This window comes from Tympanuchus pallidicinctus, unplaced genomic scaffold, assembly GCF_026119805.1.
Source record: "Tympanuchus pallidicinctus isolate F22 unplaced genomic scaffold, pur_lepc_1.0 scaffold23, whole genome shotgun sequence".
Lineage (NCBI taxonomy): Eukaryota > Metazoa > Chordata > Aves > Galliformes > Phasianidae > Tympanuchus > Tympanuchus pallidicinctus.
In genome coordinates, this window is record NW_026294740.1 from 5,312,568 (window position 1) to 5,329,264 (window position 16,697).

The following is a 16,697-nucleotide window of genomic DNA, read 5'->3' on the forward strand; positions in this document are numbered from 1 at the left end:
AACCACACAGTTCTGCCTCTCACAGACTTGAAGCTTTCGTATACACGCATTATTACCAGCTAAGATCTCAGGAACTCAACCTCAAGCCAAAGCACCAGCTGAGCACAACTGAGCCCACGGCACTCCTGCAAGCACGTGGTTCCAAGAAGCCACCACCTCAAAAGACACAGGGACCCTCACCCCCAGGTTTTGGAGGAGGCCACTCGTATCCTGCAAGCACTGCACCTCAGCCCTGCTGTCACCCACAGCAACGCTCGGGACCCCCCAGCACAGCCCTGCTGTTTGTATGCAATAACAAACGCACTCCAAATCCTGGTAGCTTTTATAAAGGTTTATAATCCTTTGCCATGATTGCATGATACATTTCTCCCCCGTGATGCAGCCCTGGGAGCAGCCGGGCTCTGCTGTCCGACCCAACCCGCCGCAGACATCAAATGCACTTTCAAACATCTCCATTTAATATTTACATTCAAGCAATTAATAACTGGAAGCTTATAGTTTAGACATTTCTAATAGCAGCAATTTCTATAATAGCTCGTTTAGCTTTAGATAACGATTTTTTTTCTTTTTTTTTTTGCACATAGAAACACCACATGTGTACAGTATCAAAAAATATATACCAGGGATGGTCCTGCGGGGCGTGGGGGGGGGGACGAGACTAACAAATGCCAAATGGTTAAAAAGGAGAACAGAAAATAGTCGTCTGATATAGTTTATAAGGTGATCTAGGGACTCCATAAATCTAGGCTTTATATTTCATTATATAAATACCTACAAATAAATATATTAGCACAGTCGGAGGGCGACCAGCCTTCAGCTCAAACAATACATTTCAATAACACCACGTACAAACGGGAGCAAGAATCACTCGACAAGTTAGCACTGTTAAAATATAATACTATAACTCTGAGTAACCGCCCGGCCCCACAGCGCCCAGGGCAGCCCCACAGCACCCGCAGTGGGAGCAGCAGCAGTGGGCACCGTGTGGGGCAGCGCAGGGCCCCACATCCCGCAGTGAGCGGGGCCGGAGATGCCACCCCACTTGGCTCTGGGGACGGGGCAGCAGCGGGGCTGCGCTCCCATGGGGAGCAGCCGCCTCACACCGTCACGTACTCCTTGAAGGTGACGGTCAGGCAGTTCGCGGTCACGTCTGTGATAATTATATTCCCAAAGAAGGGCTTGAAATCCTGCAGGCCTTCGGCCTCCTCCTCCTCCTCCTCCTCCTCGGCCGCCTGCCTGGGTTGCTGCTGGGGCTCCACGGGCGGCTGCTCGGCCGGCACCGGCGGCTCCTCCGGCTTCACCTGCACCAGGGCCGCCTTGCCCTCCGCCCGCGGCTTGACGCAGCGCAAGTCTATGGGCTCGTCCAGGTCTGAGTCCAGCAGGATGACCTCGGGCTGGGCGGGCAGCTCCGGCCGCTCGGGGCCGAGGCAGGTGGGGGCACTGATGCTGCGCGATGTCAGGCGCTTCTTGCCGGGCTCATGGTCCCCGTGTGGCTCTGACAGGCAGCGCTTGCGTGCGCTGGGGCTTGAGAGGTTCAGTCCCATGGAGGACGGGCTGTGCTCGTGCCCGGGGCTCAGCGACCAGGGCACGAGGTCTGGCTTGGTGGTAAGCTGCAGCGGCTGCTCAGCCACGGGCAGGGGCAGCTCCTTGCTCGGAGAGGGCTTCCTGGGACCCTCCTGCGGCTCAGCAGCGGGCTGCCTGCTCTCGCCCTCCGCAGCGCTCAGGCCATTGCTGCCCACCGCCCTCTCCTCGCCCGGCTTCCTCCAGGCCTCCAGCTTCTCCTCCCCGCCCTTCTTAGCAGTCCTCTCCTCCGGCGCCCGCTTCCGGGGTGGCTCCCCAGACTTGATCTTCACCGCCTGCATGCCATTCTCCATGTACTTGCTCATGACGATCACGATGCGCCCGTTCTTGTTTTTGTTCTTGACGATCTTCATCTTGCCCCCGAGCCCGTTGCTGGTGACCCTGTCGCGAGGGGGGGGCCCGGTGCCACTGGACAGGTTCTTCTCAGCCCCGTTCTTGCTCTCAGTAGCGAGGTTCTTGACTGGGCCCAGCAGGTTCTTGGCCGCACCGTGCACCCACTTATCCGGATGGGCACCCAGGGGGCTCTTGGTGTTGTCCAAGCAGGCCTGGCCTTGCGGCTCCTTGCTGCTGGGATGGTAGTGGGGCTCATACATCTTGGGGTCGGGCTGGTAGTGGTGGTGCTTCTTGCTGTTGAGCTGGTAGTAGTACTTGCCCTTGCTGTGGGACTGGTGCTTCACGCCGCTCTCCTTGCCGTTGGGCTGGTACTGGTGGTGCTTCTTGCTGTTGAGCTCATACTGGTGCTGCTGGCTCTTGCCGGAGGAGCCGAGGTCCAGCTTCGGCCGGGTGTCCACGGTGGGGTCCTGCAGCCCCGTCAGGATGTTGGAGCGGCGGGCGAAGGAGGGCAGCTGCAACACAAAGCCGAGGGCTGAGCCTGGCCGGGCCCCGCCGCAGGTGCCACCCCCGGCACGCTCAGTGCGCCGCGCAGCCCAACCCGCGCCCACTTCCAGGCCCCGCATTGCTCCAGATTAATGAAGCAATGAAAAGAAGAAAAGCCCCCTTCAATCAGCTGCCTGGGAACAGAGTCCAGCCGGGGCCAGCAGCCTGCTAATGCCACCCAGCTGCACACTGCCCCGTGCCCGGGGGCTGCATCATGAGCTCGGCACTGGGGACGCATCCCCTGGGTGCTGCACGCAGATCCTTCGTATGATGCAACCCGTGGAAAGGAAAGCAGCCCCCCGGGACCCACTCCCCATTGCCTTTACCTGCACGACGAGCGGCTTCGGCTTGGGGCCCCGCTTGCGGTATCCCATCAGCTGCTCCTGCCGCTCCCTGCAGGAACATGGCATCACGGTGAGGCTGCAACCCCCCACGCTGCACCCCCCGCCCTGCGGTGCCACGGTCCGGGTGTCGGAGGGGGTAAGGGGGAGGTTTTGGGAGCGGGAATGGGCCGGAGCCGCAGGTACGGGGCTGCAGGAAGGGGTCCTGCAAGAGGGCTGGGGCGGGACGTGCCTGCAGGACGGCATCCCTGCCACCGCCTCCCCCCGCCGCGGCGAGGGGTGAAGTTTACAGTTTGCGCCAAAATACGACAGGAAATAAATGCATGGAAAGGAAAAAAAAAAAAAAAAAAAAGCAGAAGAAAAAAAAAAAAAAAAAAAGCAGTTGGAGCGCAGCAGCAGCACCGCCTCCTCCACTCGCAGGCATCGAATCCCCGCGCGGGCAGCAGCCGAGCGCGGCGTGGGGGGAGAACGGCTCGGGGATCGCGCACCGGAGGCGTCTCCCGGCCCCGCGCCCCGCACCCGCCCCGTCGGGGCCGCGCCCCCCGGGCCCGTCCCGCGCCCTCCACCCCCCGTCCGCCCTTGCGCGGCCCCCGGGCGGCGAACGGCCCCGTGACGCATCTACAATTGCACGGCCGGGCGCGGGGCCGGGCACCCGCAGCTCACCTGTTCTGGAAGGCGATCAGCAGCCGGGGGTCCAGGATGTTCTCCTCCGGCTCCCACGTGTTATACCTTGCGGAGGGGACGGGGGTAGCGGTCAGGCGGGGGCCGGGCGCGGTGTAGGGGTCGGGGCCGTTCTCGCCGGGCGCCCCGGGCCCGCTTCGCAGCTCGCGCCCGGGGTTCGGTCCCGCGGGAGGGGGATGGGCGGGGGGGGGATGAAGAAGGGAGGGGGGGTACGCCGGGGACAGGACTGTTTATTTAGCGCAGTTATTATTCCGGAGGAATTCTAAGCATGTCATGATGAAATTTTCCAAATCCCCTTTCCCGGACCCATTAAAGCGGCCCCGGCGCGGAGGAGGGACGCGGCCGCGGGGTCCGACGCGCGGGGCCCCCTCCCTTCCCCGCCTCCCCCCCCCCCGGCTGTGTCACGCAGCCCCGAGCGCTCCGCGACCGCGCCGCCCGCTGCCACCCGGAGCGACCATCCCGATCCGACCCGCGGGGCCGCGCGGTTTTATTTTAGCCCTTATTTCCCCCCTTTCCACCCCCCCGCCCCCCCCGCTCGGTTCTGCAATATGGAGCCCGACTCCCGAGGAGGGAAAGGGGGAAGGAGCCATTTTCTGGTGCACATCAGCCGCCGCCTCCCGCCTCGCTCCGCTCCCGCCGCCGCCCGCCCGGGCCCCGCCGCCGCCTCCCGCCGCCCGCCCGAACCCCGCCGGGGCGCCCCGGGGCCGCTCTCCGCGCGTCCCCCGCCCGGTACTCACTTGGGCGACCATCCCCTCCATTTCACCAGGTACTCCACTCTGCCCTGCGGAGCGCGGGAGGCAAAGACAGGGCGTTCAGCGGGACCCACCGCCCGCCCGCCCGCGGCCCCCCTCTCCGCCTCCCCGCCTCTTTCCCTCCGCACCTTTCGGATCCGCTTCTTCTCGATGCTCTCCACGGCGAAGACGTGCTCGCCCACCGCCGGCAGCTCCATGCTGCGCTCGGGAAGGGCCGAGCCGGGCGTCCGCGCTGCCCGCTGCGGCCGAGCGGGGCTCGGGCTCCGGCAGCTCCCGCCGCCGAACCGACAGACACTGCGCGGCGGCCGCGGCACCGCAACCCATGCAAATCCCGGAGCGAGACGTCAGGGAGGCGGCGCCTCACGGGCCCGGCTGCCCGTCAACGGCGGGGCCGGGGGATTGGCGCAGCGCTGCCGGGGAGCGAGGCGGGGAGGGGGGGCGGGCGCGGGGCGGAGGGGGGGCACGCGCGAGCGGCCCGGCCCCCGCCCCACGCGTGACTCAGCACGGCCCCGCGGGGAGGGCAGGTGCGCGGCCGGAGGAGCGGCGGGGCCGGAGGTGCGGGTGCGGAACCCGCCCCGAGGATGCGTGGGGATTGAGCCCCCCCCGGAAGGCTCCTCGTTGCCGTGGGCTGCCCCGCAGCGCCCGGGCCCGCCGCGTCTTCCTCCTCTAGTCCCGGCCCACGGCGGATAAATTGGCGTTGTGCTGGCGTTGGTCCTCCAGCCGGCGTTGCGGGGTGACCCCCGGTCCGGCGGCGCTTTCCCCCCGCCCGGTGCCGGAAGCCTCAACCGGCGGCGGCGTGCGGGGCTCCCGCTGTGCGCTGCGCGTTCTCGCCGCTCGCGTGAGCGGATGGAGAGCAGCGCGGGGCTCGGTCCACGCGAGGCGGTCGGGCCCACGTGTGGCCGTGCCGCGGGGCGGGGATCCCGGCCCTTCTCTGCCCGGCGTGCGGTGGGAGCCGCTGCGGTGCGGTACTGGGACGTGACCTCCTCCGGGCAGGTGGAGCGGGGAGGGCCGGGCGGTTGCGGGGTACGGCAGGCGCGGGGCTCCTCCGGGCGGCCCGGGGCCGTGATCCCCGCCTCCCCGTCCCGGGGTCTGTGCTCCGGGTCCCGCTTCCTTGTGCCCGCTCTGCCCACGCGGATCCCGGTAACTTCAGAGGGGCCGAGCTCGAACGGAGCGGATCCGCTGCCAAAGGTCCGGCAGCGCCCCGAGGAGGTTCCCGTGCTCTCCGTGCCCCCCGTGCCGTCCCCCTCCCCCCGTTGGCAGCAGCGGCAGCCGGCGGCCTTCGGGGCCCGGCCCGGCGGTGCGGGGGCACTGCGCAGACAGCTCTGAATGTCACCGCGCCGGGGACCATAACAAAGACGCAGCCGCCGAGATCGTAGAGCCGAGCCAATAAAAAGCAAACTGATATTACAATTTTGATTTCCCTGGAGGGCCGAAGGGGCTTAATGTAAGAATTATTATCCATTGTGAACAGCAGCCGAAAGAAAGCCCAGACAGGAAGATTTAATTTTTTTTTTTTTTTTTTTTTTAACTTAGCGGTTTTCCTAAGAAACATATATTCATAGAAATTTATGCCGGCGGAGTTTGTTAACCCTCCCCTTTGACATTTCAAGCTTCTCCTGTTGCCAGAGGAGACAAGCCGAGCACAAACCGCTAATGCTCGTAATAACACCAAACGCTCAGGAGACGAACGCGATTCGGTGCAATTTCCCCCCTGTTCGGACAAACGGAGAAACGAGCGGAGGCCGCGGGGCCGCTCCGAGCGCTGCGTTACGGCACCGGCGCGGCTCCGTGCCCACCGACGGCAGCGGGACGGGGCGGGCGGCGGGGATGCAATGTGTGCGTGCTCAGAAAGGTGCGAGCAAACCTCCTTCGCACGGCTGTAGAATCTGCCCCGGGAGGAGAAGCGGTTGAGGGAATCGAAAAGCAAAAAGGTGAAAGCGACGCTAAACAGCATCGTTAGGAGAGCTTTAATCGTGGCGTGGTTCACAGCTCCTGCAGCTCAGCACCAACTCCCGTGCTGGAGCTGCCTGCAAGGATGATCGTCTGCTTTCTGTTAGCGAGCTGATTGCACATGATTCACAGTAATGATTGTAATGGTGGTGATTTTCTTTCTCTTACCTTGCTCATGTAGCAGTGGTTCACGAACTGGTACAGCTTTCCCTTTGTCAGTTCGAAAGAGGACACCTGATAGGAAGCACATAAAATACCCTCACTAAAGAAAGCAGGAGACGTTTCTAACTGCTGCCTCTTCTCCGCTGGCGTCCCCTAATGTATATTCCTGTATCACAGGACAGAAAAACCAACCCAAAGGAATGAGAGCCAACTGCTGCCTTTTAGAGCCCCAGAGAACGCCGGTTTAATACCATGCAATGTTCATTACTTGTCTATAAGGCAGGGGTGAGGTGCAGATGGACATTCTGGGGATGTCATCTTTCCCCTCGGCCACACTTGTATAAGAATTTGGGTTTCTCGGTGGCAGTTCTGGGTAGGAGACAAACCCCAAACAGCCTGAGCCAGATGGGCTTCCTGCAGGTGCTAAGAAGCACAACCAAGGCAATTTCCCCTCAAATATCTGCTGCCCGTGTTCTCTCCTATTACCCAGTGCTGACAGCTGTTTGGGGTTATTCTTTTCATCATTAGTTACAAACTTCTTACCCTGCAGACAGAGCCAGCTCTGTCAGCTTGGGGCTGAGCTCTGCCTCTCCAAAACACGCCGTGCTCTCTTCCCCCTCTCCCCCGATGCTGGTAGATCCAGCAGACCTGCTGTATGTTTGCTATCAAGCAGCACTGATTGCACATGCCATCATTTCTGATGTTGCTCATTAGTCTATATCATTATTAGCAATTCAAACCAGCAATTCGTTTCCAGCTGCAATCCTCTAATTCCACCAAGGAGGCTCCAAGGCTGCAGTTTGGGCTCTCAGCTTTTCCAGCCCTTACTGCTGCAGCCCGAACTGGCCAGGAGCACCAAATAATAACCAAGTTAATTCATTAATAGTTGTAGCCTTTCCTCCAAGGCCGCTCCTGCAGGCGGCCAGGCACGGACTTTGCAACTCTCTTGCATCACGGCGTCCTTGGAGGGAGGGGGAGGGCACTGGCCCCATTCATTCCTACCTGTCCAGCTGGGCTCTGGCTCTGCCCTTCTGCTTTTGTCAGGCCTGGCTCACGTTTGGAGCAGCGGCCACTCTGAACACCGGGCTCTAATATGCTGAGGTCAACAGCGTGCTGCAGAAAGACAAGGGAAGGAGGAATAGGTAGGCTCAGGGAAAAAAGAAATAAAAAGCACCCCACCAACAATCAATAGGATGCCATGAGGTAAGATGCACACAATGAAACCCTGTTCCAGGTTGCCAAGGCAAATCTGTCAATAGAGTATTGAACAAGCAAATCTGACTTGCAATTATCGTCTCCTTCTAAATACAAGCTGCCCCTTTGCCTTGCAGTTCAAACCCCCTTGCTGGTGCTGAGTGCTCGGATATTGCTGGCCAGAGCTGCTTCAGAACAGTGATGGAAGAGCCAACCCAGCTGGAACCAGGGCTGGAAACTGCTCTGAATTTGTGCTGAAAAACCCCTGGATCATCCCCACCACCCTTTGCTGCTGCAGCTGAAGCGATGCATGCACAACAGGCATTCTGAAGCAGCAAACTCCCTTTGCAATAAACTCTTTGCAGGAATATGTGAATCTATTTTCAGACACTGCTGCAAGAAGAAAATCAACACACGGAGCACCCGGCACCTGCAGCACTTGGGAAGCATCACAGATTGCTGCTTCCCCCCCATCCTGCCAGCCCCCACTTCTTCCCTCCCCAGGCCAAGCAGCCCTGCAGCCCCCCTGCCACAGCAGGCCTGACATCTCTACAGCACCAGTGTTGAGGGCAGAGCCAAGCAGTGGATTCACAGGAGAATCCATCCTCTGGGGGCTTACATGGGAACCCCCCCCCTTTTCCCAGAGCCCTTCTGCTGTGCCCTCACCCCCAGCCTCACACAAGGGTGCTGGAGCCTGAGGCCATCTGCCCTTAAGCTTCTTAAAGCCAAGGAAGTCAGGAGCAGCGCAGAGGAAGGAGGCAGTGCTGCTGTGAAGAGCTCAGCATTGATCTGAGCCGGTCCCACATCCCAGAACATCCCCCAGCCCTGAAGCACTGGCACACATCAGTGGGCACTGACTGGAGCATCCCTATGCCCCAGAGGCACAGCTGTGTGTTTGGGGCAGGTGGTGTAGCACCGTCGGTCTCATCCTGCACCTCCTCCATGGCTCCTCTTGGTTCCTCGAGCATCCCTGGAGAGGGCTGAGCTTTCCTCTGCCTCTTATCACTTAAGCTGATGCTGCTCCTTGGCAGCTGAGTGTAATTATGAGCTTTTCTCTTCCAGAAACGGCTTTGTGCATGTTTCTGCCACTGGGGCTGCAGTCTGAGGGCAGTGCGAGGAGTTGCTCTGAGTTGGAGAAGAACCAGAGTGCTCTGTGCGAGCTTTTCTCACTGTCCCCATTCTCAGAACCACAAATACTTCCATTGGTGAGGACTGAGGTGCTGCTTTGCCCTCACTGGAGGCATTCAGAGATCACTGCACTCTGTGCCTTCCCTTGAAAGGAGAGCAAGAAAGTCCCTTTTCCTTCAGAGCAGGCTGCGAAGCTGCAGCTCCATTCACACCAAAGGGGCAAGGCCAGACAGCTGCAGGCAGACAGACAGACACCCACACCCCCTCAACAAGAAGAAGCAGGGCCTCTGAACCTGCTTCTTAATGAACAAAACCACCAAACGACTCGGAGCAGTGAGTCAAAGCTCATACCTGCGGGGTCCTTCTCCCTTTTCAGGAAAGCAGCCTGAGGTTCCCATCTACAAACACAATCTCGACGTGCCAAGCTGTGGCTGGATGCAGGGGTTGGTGCTGCGGTCTGATGGATGGATAAGGGCTCTGCAGGTGGACACAGCTCTAAGCTGAGCACATGGGCTGCAGCTTTGGATAGTGGGCATGAGGAAGAAACTTCCTGGGTAGGATTTTGGTTTTGAAAAGCTAAAGCAGCCTTTTGACCTTTTAGTTATCGAAGGCAAAGAGGGTTGGACCCGCTCTACCTGGGACTCCTTTTAGAAATGCCATCTTGAAGAGAGCGCTAAACTCAGGGAAAACCAGTCCTCAAACCGTCCTTGGGAAAGAAACCATCAGCCTAAACCTCAGCAATCATGGGTGCTGCTGGAATCGCTGTATGCAGCAAAACCTGATTGCTCCACCCCATGTGGCTGCAAAGCAAGCTTGGGCCGTGCTGGCAGGGAGCAGCATTTGGATCAGGAGCAGCAACCCCACACTGCACTGCTCCAGTGCCATCCCCCAGAGAGCAGGAATGAGCCCTAACTATAGGACAGGGCACCCCAGTAGCTTTATCTCCTACTCAAACCCTCCCAGCAAATCCCTCTGAGCAGGATTAGCCCCTGCAGCCAGGCCAGGCAGTCTGAGCTGCTCACCCAGCAGCTGATGGATTGATTTATTCGCTGAGCTCACAGCTGAGGAGTGTGCGCTGCAGCTTGGTGCTGCCATGGGCTGGGCAGGAGAGCAGTGCAGGAGGTGAGGTGGGTAATTGCCCACAGACAGCAGTGATAATTAACTGGTTTGGGCTGGGCCGCCTTCAGGAGCTGCAGGTGCAGGCAGAGCCCCAGCAGCAGCAGCAGCAGCAGCAGCATCATCATCCCAGTCATGGTGTGGGGACTGCATGCATCAGAATTCGTGCCATCAGCCTGTGTCTGGGCTGAACGGGCCCAGCTGCACTCTCAAGCAGCAGGGCTGGGACATGCACGTGGAGCTGGGGCACGCACAAGGCTGGAACATGCATGTTGCTTGTGCAGCACAAGCAGGAAGCGGGCGGCAGCACTGTGGGCAGTTTCTATTCTGCCTGCACCTGAGCCGAGGCAGCAGCGCAGCTCCCTGCAGCCTTCCCTCCCTCCCTCCCTTCTGGTTTCCTTCCACCCTGCTTTGCTCCGCTGAGCGTCACCTCTGCTTGTGTAGCTGGAGACTGGCTGCAGAGCCATTCAGCCACCCAATGACTGCCCCACCACGTTACCCCTTCAGTGCATTACACCAAATATTTGTGTTTGCAAAGATTTCGGGAAGATTTACTCCGTCCACCCCCTGTGTGTTACACTGTCACTAGAAAGCGCTCTGCTATAAAGCTGCTCAGCCCAACCCAACCCAAGAGGAGCCATGCTAAACCCCTTGGAAAAGCCACAGATTTGCATGGGGGTGGGAGACCAGCTGTACTTTCAGGGCAGAACCCGCAGCCCAGGCTGCACACGTGTGTTAATCGGGGCAATGCCAGCCCCTGGCAGTGGCCATGTAAGCACTGCAGCGCTCTGCTCCCCAGCAGGTTCCTTGTGCTTGGCTGCCCTGTGCCCGGGTGGGGCTTCTCCATGGAAAGCTGCAGCCCCGCTCCCTTCTCGCTTCCCCTTCTCTCAGCTGAGCACTCTGGGCAGATATTTTTAGGCTGCTGCTCGTGGTCTGGTTTCCCCTGAGGATGCTGAGCAGGTTTGGGGAGCTCCAGCTGCCTCTTGGGCGGTGTGAGAGATGCTCGGCTCCCCAACACGTGCAGTGCTCTGCAGCCACCCTGGCACAGGACTGCACCACACTGCCCTCTCACCCTAAAGGCATTTCCCTGCCCCAGGACTTCAGCAGCTCCAAGCCATGTGCTCGCTGCAATCTCTGCAGCACACTCGCAGGCTTTCTTCACCAGCACTGAAAGAACTGGGGACAGGGATGGGTACGCGGCTGCAGCCAGCTCTCAGCACCACCTGTGTGCACCGTGATGGCTCCATAGTGCCTGAAGAGCCCAAGGATCCAAAGGGGACACTGTGCTCGCTGCTGTGTCACCTGTGCCCCAACTGCTCCAACCCCTGAGGCCCAGCTGTGCAGTTCTTAGGTTAACCACGGGTTTTCACACGGGAACTTGGTGCAGTGGGGAGCTCCACCCAGGCCAGGAAAGAGATGCAGAACTGTTGTCAAAAACACGTGCCTTGTTTGTAGTCAGAGAGGGGACAAAGTTGCCGTTCCAGCTGCTAGGGCTGCTTGGGTTTCTCCTCTGGATTAAAGCTCTCCCCTGTGGGTCATCATAACAGGATCAAGGATCAGCCCCTATTGCAGCTCTGGGGCTGCAGGACCTCCCTGATCCCCTGGCTCCTCCCTGATCCCCCAGCAGAAGGGCTTTTGAGACATCTGTCTGAAGTATTGCACTTCCTGCTGAGCTTTGCAGACTTCGGAAACCCCATTCCAATAGGTGACCTGTGACCACACTGTGAGGAACCCTATGTGCATCTCCCAGGGCATCTGGAAAACCCAGCACCAGTTTGGTCACAGTGCTACAGGAGCTGAACTGAGCAGGAAGGAAGACGTTAGGGAAGGTCCTCGCAGCCCTGTGCCCAATGGCACTGCCCTGAGCCACCCCTTTGGGGGCTTTGGGACAGGATGCTGACACGAGGCGTGCCAGGCAGCAGGAGGCTGTGGGGTGCAGAAAGCGGCAGCGCTGATTCATGGAGCTCTGTCACTAAAAGAACAGCCCCTGTCCTCATCTGTGGGGATTTACTGCCCTCAGCCAGGAAATACGGCTGCCTGGCCTCGCTCACACTTCACAACCCACACGCAGCCCCGGAGCTCAGCTTTTCCCCAGCTGAAATCCTCTGGGCCGTGGCATCACCGCTGCGGTGATGCTGTCCCCATCTGCGGTGACCCGCGGTGAGCTGGGGCTCACACCCAGCTGGGTCCCCAGGGGAGGTGACAGGCAGCACCCTGCCCTTGGGGTGATGCTGCGGGGACAGTGGAGGCAGTTTCATTTCTCCCACCTACCCGTTGTGCTGCTGGGGCACATCCTTTCCTCTGGATGGGTCCCCCAGCCCTGCCCACCCCGGCAGGCAGTGGTGGTGGTGGTGACAGTTGTCCCCTCTCCTCCTGCATCCCAGGGTGAGGTGGGGACCTGGGCTGTACGTACCAGCACCCCAGTTCTGCTCACAGCTTGTTAACGTGCAACGCTGTGAGCAGCACCGGGACATGATGCACGCTGCGCTCCGTCCTGTGCTTTGGGGAGCACATGGGTGTGCAAAGTAATGCTACGCACCAGGAGATGTGCAGAGGGTGGAGCAAAAAGCAGATATGGGGTTGTGTGGGACAGGGCTGGGGCTGCATGGGATAGGGGGTGGTTAGGGCAAGGCTCCAGGTGTGGGTACTGTGCTGCAAAGTGGGGCTGGGGGGGCCCCCAGGGCGGCTCCCGGCTCTACTTCCATGTTTGGGCCACGGCTGCAGCAGAGCCATAAAAGGCGGTGTGGGGAGGGCGCTGGCTCTGTGCCGTGGGTGTGCAGGGTGTGGGGCCGGGCACAGGGTGCTCCTCCAAAGATGGGGCCCCCTGGAGTGGGGGTGGTCTGGGTCCAGCAGAGCTGCCTGTGCCTGGCTGGCCCAGGATAGCGTGTGGGTGCTGGGCAGCATTGTCCTGGGTGGGCAAGGCTGGAGCCAGAGCCGTGTCGCTGTGCCCCGCTGCTGCTGTGCCTGTGGCTGGGATCAGGCTGGGATTGCTGCAGATGCTGAGGTGGGAATTGAGGACATTATCAGGAGCTGAATGCTCAAGGATGAGATCCAGGCTGAGGCCATGCTGTTAATCCATCGCAGGGCACACTTGGGCACCGAGGGTCTCAAGGGGGAGATGCTGAGGGAAGGGGCTGAGCCGGGGAAGCAGTGTGCAGGTTGAGGGCCCAATGCAGCAAACCTGGTGCAGGTGTTTGGGCTGAGCAGAGCCAGGCAGGACCCCACAGCACAGACTGTAGGCCAGAGTTCGGCACATCGGGAGGAAATGTTGTCCGGCTGCCACCTCCAGACAGCAAAAGGGAGGCAAAAGTGGAGTCTGTGGGACTGTGGGGCGGTGCGGGAGGACTCATCCATTTGGGATCCTGCTCTGGCTGTTCCTAAGGACTTCCTCACTGGCAGGGCTCACCAAACCCCGGAGAGAACAACAGAGATAAGCAGATAACAGATCGGAGTGCAGTGACTAACTGACAGGAAAGCCCGAATGTGCCACCAGCCGCTGCCCGGGGCGCAGTGTGAGCCAACCCACAGGAATGCAAAGGCAAACAGCGAGCGGGGCGATCCCCGGCACCGGGTGGGCATGGTGAGCAGCAGGGCAGTGGGAGGGATGTGGGCTCTGAGCTGGGATGTGAGGCAGATGGCTGCTGGGCACTCACAGTGCCATTTATGGGACATTTCGGGTCGGGCTGAGCGCAGGCTGGGAGATGTCCTGGGATGGTGCCCTGCTCATGGCACGGCACTGGGGCTGCCCCTGCCAGGCTGCGTCCCCCAGAGCTCCATCCCTGCTGCTGGATCAGCTTGAGAGGGATTCATGGCCATGCAGCTGCTTAATACCAAGCACAACCGCAGCCATTTTAGACCTGGCATTGCACAAAGCGAAGTACATCCCCATTACCTGCGCTGCTGCAGATGCGTCCGTCCGCCTGCCTCACTCAGCGCCTGCACCACCGAGGGCTCAGGGCTGATTCATCTGCTGCTTTTTCTCCTGCTTACGTACGCTCACATTGTTCCTTCCCCGCCTGAATGGCTAAATTAAGCCCAGCAACAATAGGCCATCGATTATCCTATTGTATTCCATAGGGTCTGGCGTGGTAACTGGTTCTGGGGACAGCAAGGTAGGAACAGCCCGTGCTCACGCCTATCTCAGGAGCCCCAGAGCCGATGTCCCGATGCCACAGCAGCCTCTGTCCTCTGATAGCAGTGGCTCAGCAGAGCCATGTGCGAGCTGCCTGCTGCCGGCAGGTCACCCCTCTGCCACTCCCCTGGGATGGCAATGCCAAGCCGTGCCGTGCCGTGCCACGTTGTGCTGTGCTCAGCCATCCCACGCCGTGCAGAACATCCCTGACAGCATCCTGTCTCAGCCGCCCATTTCTTCCCTTGCCGCCCATTTCAACAGTACTCGTTCCGAGTCCTTTTATTGCCTGAGCTGCTGACAAGTGATTTTTCAAGAACAGAAGGGTCAGCACACGCAGCCCTGCAGCAGTGCCCTCCCGGGGTCTGCGGGCATGGCTCTTCCCTGGGCATTTCCATAGGGCTGCAGTGCTGCTGTGCATGGCAGTGCCAGGTGGGTTTGGGCAGCAAGGTGAGGGCTGGGAGTGCCCCGACCCCCAGCTTGGTTCTGCCTCCCTAGGCTCCTGGGCAGCACTGGGAATCGGGGCCCCGTGGTGCAGAGCAGCAGCCCTGAGGTCGGAGCAGCCCTGTGTGCTGCGCGGGGGGAGCTGGCAGCACGGTGGTGACGCTGCTGCCGGGTCTGCAGCAGGGATGCTTCGCCTGCAGATCTCCTACCTGCGTCAGCAGCTGAATTCCCTCGCCTCATCCCTGCTGGCAGCTCCTTAACCCTTTCCTCCCGCTGCCCGTGGAGGCACGGGGCTGAGCACACGGGATGAAGGGCAGCCATCACTGTGCCTGTGAGCTCCTGATGCGGGTGGCTGCAGCGTGGGGCCTGACCCTCTTCCTGCAGTCCATGCCTGCAGGAGGGAACGAGGAGATTTTCCAGCTGGGGGAGCTGCTCCTCGCCCTGCTCGCTGTGCCCAGCTCCGTGCCTGAAGCTCTGCCTGAGCTCTGCTCTGCACAGTGCTCCTGCAGTGGGGTCAGCTCTCAGCTCTCTGCAGTTCATCTCCAGCGGTGCCACATCCCCAAGCAGAATAGAGCCATGCACCCCGCAGGTCCCCCAGCCCCCTGAGAGCCATCGGCACAGCCAGCGCCCGCCCAGCATCACTGGCAGCCGCGCAGCCCCCGGGGCAGATTTATTACCCTTGGCAGAAGGCCCAAAGGCCAGCTGGTGTTTGGGCCGTTTCCAAGGTTTCCAGTCACCGCTGGAAGTCCTCCCTCAGCCGCCCCCCATGCAGTGTGTGGGAATTGGGTTCCTGGGACAGGACCCAGCTGCTGGGACCACCCGTGGGCCGCCCACCCCTGTCTGTGCTCCCTTAAGGACTCTCCCTTAAGGGTCCCTGTGCTGGGGACCAGGAGCACTCGGAGGGGTTTGCGGTCACCCCACAAAAGCACCCTGTGAGCCCAGCACTCCAGCAAGGTCCCCCCATCCCCCCTGTGCCCACAGGGATGGCAGCTCCATGCTGTGAAGCTGTGGAAGTGGCTCCGGTCACCCGGCCACAGCCCTGGGCACCACAGGGTTGGGCAAGGCAGAGGCAGAGGCAGAAGCGGCCCGACTTGTTTGTGGTTCCTGAAAGACAATCCCAACCCAAAGCAAACCAGAAATCCCGGGCACAGGTTGAGGCTGCTCCTCCTCTGCATCCCACCGCTGAGCAGGACCTCTGTGCGTCCTTGGGGCGGTCCTGCAGAGGGCTGGAGGCGCTGGGTCCAACAGTGGACCAACAGTGCTGGGTCACAGCAGGTCCTTCTTAGTGGTGCTGTCATGCTCACCAATGTGTTTTGGGGGTCCCCTGATGTGGTTGGGTTACTCACAGCACCCAGCCCGGCTGCAGGGATTTGGCTCCTCAAAGGCAATTTTCCTGCATCCAGACCTCACACAAGAACAGCTGCTTGGGTAATTCTGCTTCAGAAGTACCTTCATTAGAACTGTGGTTATAACACTGAGGTACAGCTCTGAGTCCAGCAAAACATACGTGGGCATTTGGCACTGTGTGATGGGGTGGAGCAGGTCCCTGCTGCAAGCAGATCCCAGCCCTGATTGTTGGCACACCGTGTTCCAGGGATGGCCCTGGGGAGCTCAGCAGGAAGAGGCATCTGCATTTGGTTTTGTTTTCCTATTTTTTGTGCCACTGCATCATGGCATGGCTCTGCTCATTTATTTACTTGCAGGGATGTGAACAAACCAGCACTGGGATTGCAAAGGGAAAGAGGGGGAAAAAAAAAAAACTCTTTGATATTCCCTTCCCTCGAGACCAACTGGGGCTTTGTTTTAAAGGTGAGCTGTGAAACATCAGTTTTAATGAGAACAGCTTGCAGACAATGATGGGTTTGAAAACAAAATGCCAGAAGTGCAGAGGTGGGCAGGGATGTCTGGTCTGGGGACTGGGGAGCACAGTCCAGGGGAGATGCACGTGGCCACACCATTGGCTCCCATCTCCCCATCCATCCCTCCGTCCATCAATCCCTCCACCCATCCATCCATCCATCCAAACACTCATCCATTCATCTCTCCTTCCCTCCCTCCATTCCTCCTCCCTCCATTCATCCTTCCACTGCCCATCCCTGTGCTGTGCTGCACCAGGGGCTTCCCAGGAGCCTGAGCAGTGCCCTAGGAAGAGCACAAGCTTTGAGAAGAGCCCATTTTTTTTTGCTTAAACCTACAGAGGAGGATGGTGAGATGCTGGGAGGAATCTGATGTGCTGCAGAGCTGCGCTGGGCATTGGGGCACAGCCTGATGCCAGAGGGAAGGTCCCAGCCCCGTGAGCTGCAGATGTGTGGGTTAGTGAAGCAAGGATCTTAGAAGCAGAAC

The 16,697-nt window shown here is 60.1% G+C and overlaps 1 protein-coding gene across 1 annotated transcript; it reads right to left on the minus strand.

The window, feature by feature from the left end:
• Window positions 1–316: 316 nt before the first annotated feature.
• On the minus strand, window positions 317–4,563 carry CBX4 (chromobox 4). Its single transcript, XM_052687564.1, has 5 exons — window positions 4,360–4,563; window positions 4,217–4,260; window positions 3,462–3,527; window positions 2,784–2,850; window positions 317–2,426 (listed from the first exon to the last, which is right to left on the minus strand). The coding sequence occupies exons 1-5, from the start codon at window positions 4,426–4,428 to the stop codon at window positions 1,098–1,100; spliced, it is 1,575 nt and encodes a 524-aa protein (XP_052543524.1). The 5' UTR covers window positions 4,429–4,563; the 3' UTR covers window positions 317–1,097.
• Window positions 4,564–16,697: the final 12,134 nt, after the last annotated feature.